The 2,733-nt window shown below is 26.2% G+C and overlaps 1 protein-coding gene across 1 annotated transcript; it reads right to left on the reverse strand.

Moving 5' to 3' along the window:
* Positions 1-25: 25 nt before the first annotated feature.
* LOC108687907 (coiled-coil domain-containing protein 58) lies at positions 26-1,098 on the reverse strand. Its single transcript, XM_018193948.1, has 2 exons — positions 1,030-1,098; positions 26-415 (listed from the first exon to the last, which is right to left on the reverse strand). The coding sequence occupies exons 1-2, from the start codon at positions 1,072-1,074 to the stop codon at positions 26-28; spliced, it is 435 nt and encodes a 144-aa protein (XP_018049437.1). The 5' UTR covers positions 1,075-1,098.
* Positions 1,099-2,733: the final 1,635 nt, after the last annotated feature.

The following is a 2,733-nucleotide window of genomic DNA, read 5'->3' on the forward strand; positions in this document are numbered from 1 at the left end:
AATATGTTCAGATTATTCGGAAATTCTATGCGTTTATGTGTAATGGTTTGTAGAATCCACGGCACCTCTCGTAATATACTTGTATTGTACGTTTTTTTACAACTTCCTCTATATTAAGCTCAGACCGTAGTAGCTTCAATTTGGTTTGTTCATTTCTCAAATTTTTTATTAACGTCGGATTTTCATCACCATTCTTCTCTCTCAAATCTTTTAACTGCATCACTCTTTGCTTAGTAATGTCCACGCATCTTATAATCGCTTGTGTCCTCTGCTTGTGCTCGGATTCTATTTGCTGGAACAAGTCTTTACACTGCATGGTAGGGTCCACCTGACCTTTGAAGGATTCGGTAGGAATTGTAGTGTTCAGCATGTAAATTATTTTATCATCTATTTGTCGCATCTTTCTTAACGTATCCTGAAATACATATTGTATGTTTTTATTTTACTTTAATATTTATCATGTATTTATACATATTAGGTGTAGTAAAAAGAAATCCATTATTTTTGCATGAAATTGAATGGAAAAATAATGGATTTCATTTTACTACACCTAATATAATCTGAATAAAATTATATATTGATATTTTAAAAAATAAGATATATAGAAAATAAGGTATACATAGAAATGTGAATGATACACTATATATTTGAACTTAAATGTATATATAATGTATATATATATATATTTTTGTTACACTTATTGTTAGCTAACTTCACGTACAAACACGTTCCTAACCTCTCACTAAAGTTGCCCATACAAATACGTCTAGAAAAAGACGTAACTTTGATAATAACATTGAAATTCTACGCATCATTAATTTTTAAGTAATCTTTCTTTGTAGCACAGCATAATTCTTTTGTATCATATAAATATGTAAGATAATAGCCACTAGCCGGCATTAATTATAAAATTTTAATATTTTATTTTAAATCAACTTAAGCGTTGTTAAATATATGTATGTTTGATATATTCGTATAATGCGGTGTGCGAATGCACAAGTGTTATGTAAGTCCCGCTTTCGAAAATACCTGAAATTCTAAAAAATCGCTACACTCCACACTCATGGCTTCCATTTTTTTAGGTTGGAAAGGTACATGAGTCGCACGCACACACACACACACACACACACACACACACGACCAGTTCAAATGAGATTCATTGCAATGGAAGGGATGATAAGAGAATTTTTTTAATTAAAATCTATTCATTTTATATTTTTTAAATTGCATTTTGTCAACCAACATAATATTCTTTATTTCAGATCAATGATTGATTAATTTTTATATTTACTTATTTTCATGTTACGCTGATTCAAATATCTTGATCAAACATTTGAAATATTAAATACTTTATTTAAATATCTGGGATTAATAATAATATAAATAAATTTTTTAAAATATGTAATTCGTCTGGGAAATAAGAATCAACGATGAATGCCAGTCTTATTGTCTATTGCACTGGGCTGCGTTCATGAATTACGCCCAGATAACTCTAAGCTATAGATTATGTTACGTATATTATAGTAAAAATGTTAAAGTTCATTCCTAAATATGACGAGGATGAGTGATGACGAGTGATATCCAATAAGAATTATGCTTTGAATCGTATTGAATATAAAAGCAGAAATACTAACAATTATTACTCGGATTTACGATTAATTATAAATATGCAATTATAAAACTTATTAATATCGCGATAAAAAAATCATTAATATATTTACGACAACACTTTCATCGCGTTCAAAATAATCATCCCAATAATTTGATCATATCAAGATCTCTCCGCCTATACTATGATCATACTATGATCATTTTTTTTCAATACAAAATTCAATACAAAAAACAATCTTCATAATGGAGAATAAACTTAATGTATTCTGATTCACGTCAAATTCACAAGATCCATTCGCAAAGTTAAGCAACCCGTCAACACTAATGGTCTTATTAGAAAAAAGTGTGAATCCTGAATCTTTCAGACCATTTACGATTAGAGAAATGCAAAAATACCGTAAAATTCAATCTTACAATTACTTACGATAAAATTGCGGTAAAATGGTAATTTTGATAACATTTGTTTCTTATAATTTTATGCACAAATAGATTGTATTTTCATTCTTATGTATGAAATTTTAAAATTAGATGATAAAATATTTTTTTCTTCTATTTCTATCATTTAATTATTTAATTATTTAATTTATTTAAAATTTAAAATTTAATAACTATAAAATTAAAATCATATGATAGATAAAATTATTTTTAATATCTTGTGATGATTTTTTAAATTACATGATCTTTTTCAGTAGGATATAATTTAATAATCGAAAACAAAGCTCACTAAACGTTGTCAATTGTACCGGCTGTACATAATCGTTATCACTTATCTAATATGTGATTGTATTATTTTTGTTTTTACTCTAATAAAAACATGACAGTCGTTAAAAAGTAAAATAGCAAGCAAATAAAAGTATTATAATAAGTTTATAAGGTATGAAAAATATAATATAAGATTATGTACTTGTCACACTTTTTATTTTCAAAATTAAAAAATTTATTTAAAGTTTTTCTACTTACTACGTAGTATATATAAATTTAGAAGGTATGAAAAATATAATTAACTTCTTAACTTTTAAGGACTATTATACCTGTCATACTTTTTGTTTGTTTAAAAATTTTAATAAAAAATTTATTTGAAATTTCTCTAGTTACTACGTATATGACCTATATGATTTTTAA

Source organism: Atta colombica, unplaced genomic scaffold (assembly GCF_001594045.1).
Source record: "Atta colombica isolate Treedump-2 unplaced genomic scaffold, Acol1.0 scaffold220, whole genome shotgun sequence".
Lineage (NCBI taxonomy): Eukaryota > Metazoa > Arthropoda > Insecta > Hymenoptera > Formicidae > Atta > Atta colombica.

Excerpts from the sequence above, each read along its gene's own strand:
- LOC108687907 (XM_018193948.1), bottom strand. The coding sequence starts at position 1,074 with ATGGAAGCCATGAGTGTGGAGTGTAGCGATTTTTTAGAATTTCAG. Across the intron at positions 416-1,029 it reads GCGATTTTTTAGAATTTCAG|GATACGTTAAGAAAGATGCG; the intron begins GTATTTTCGAAA and ends TATGTATTTCAG.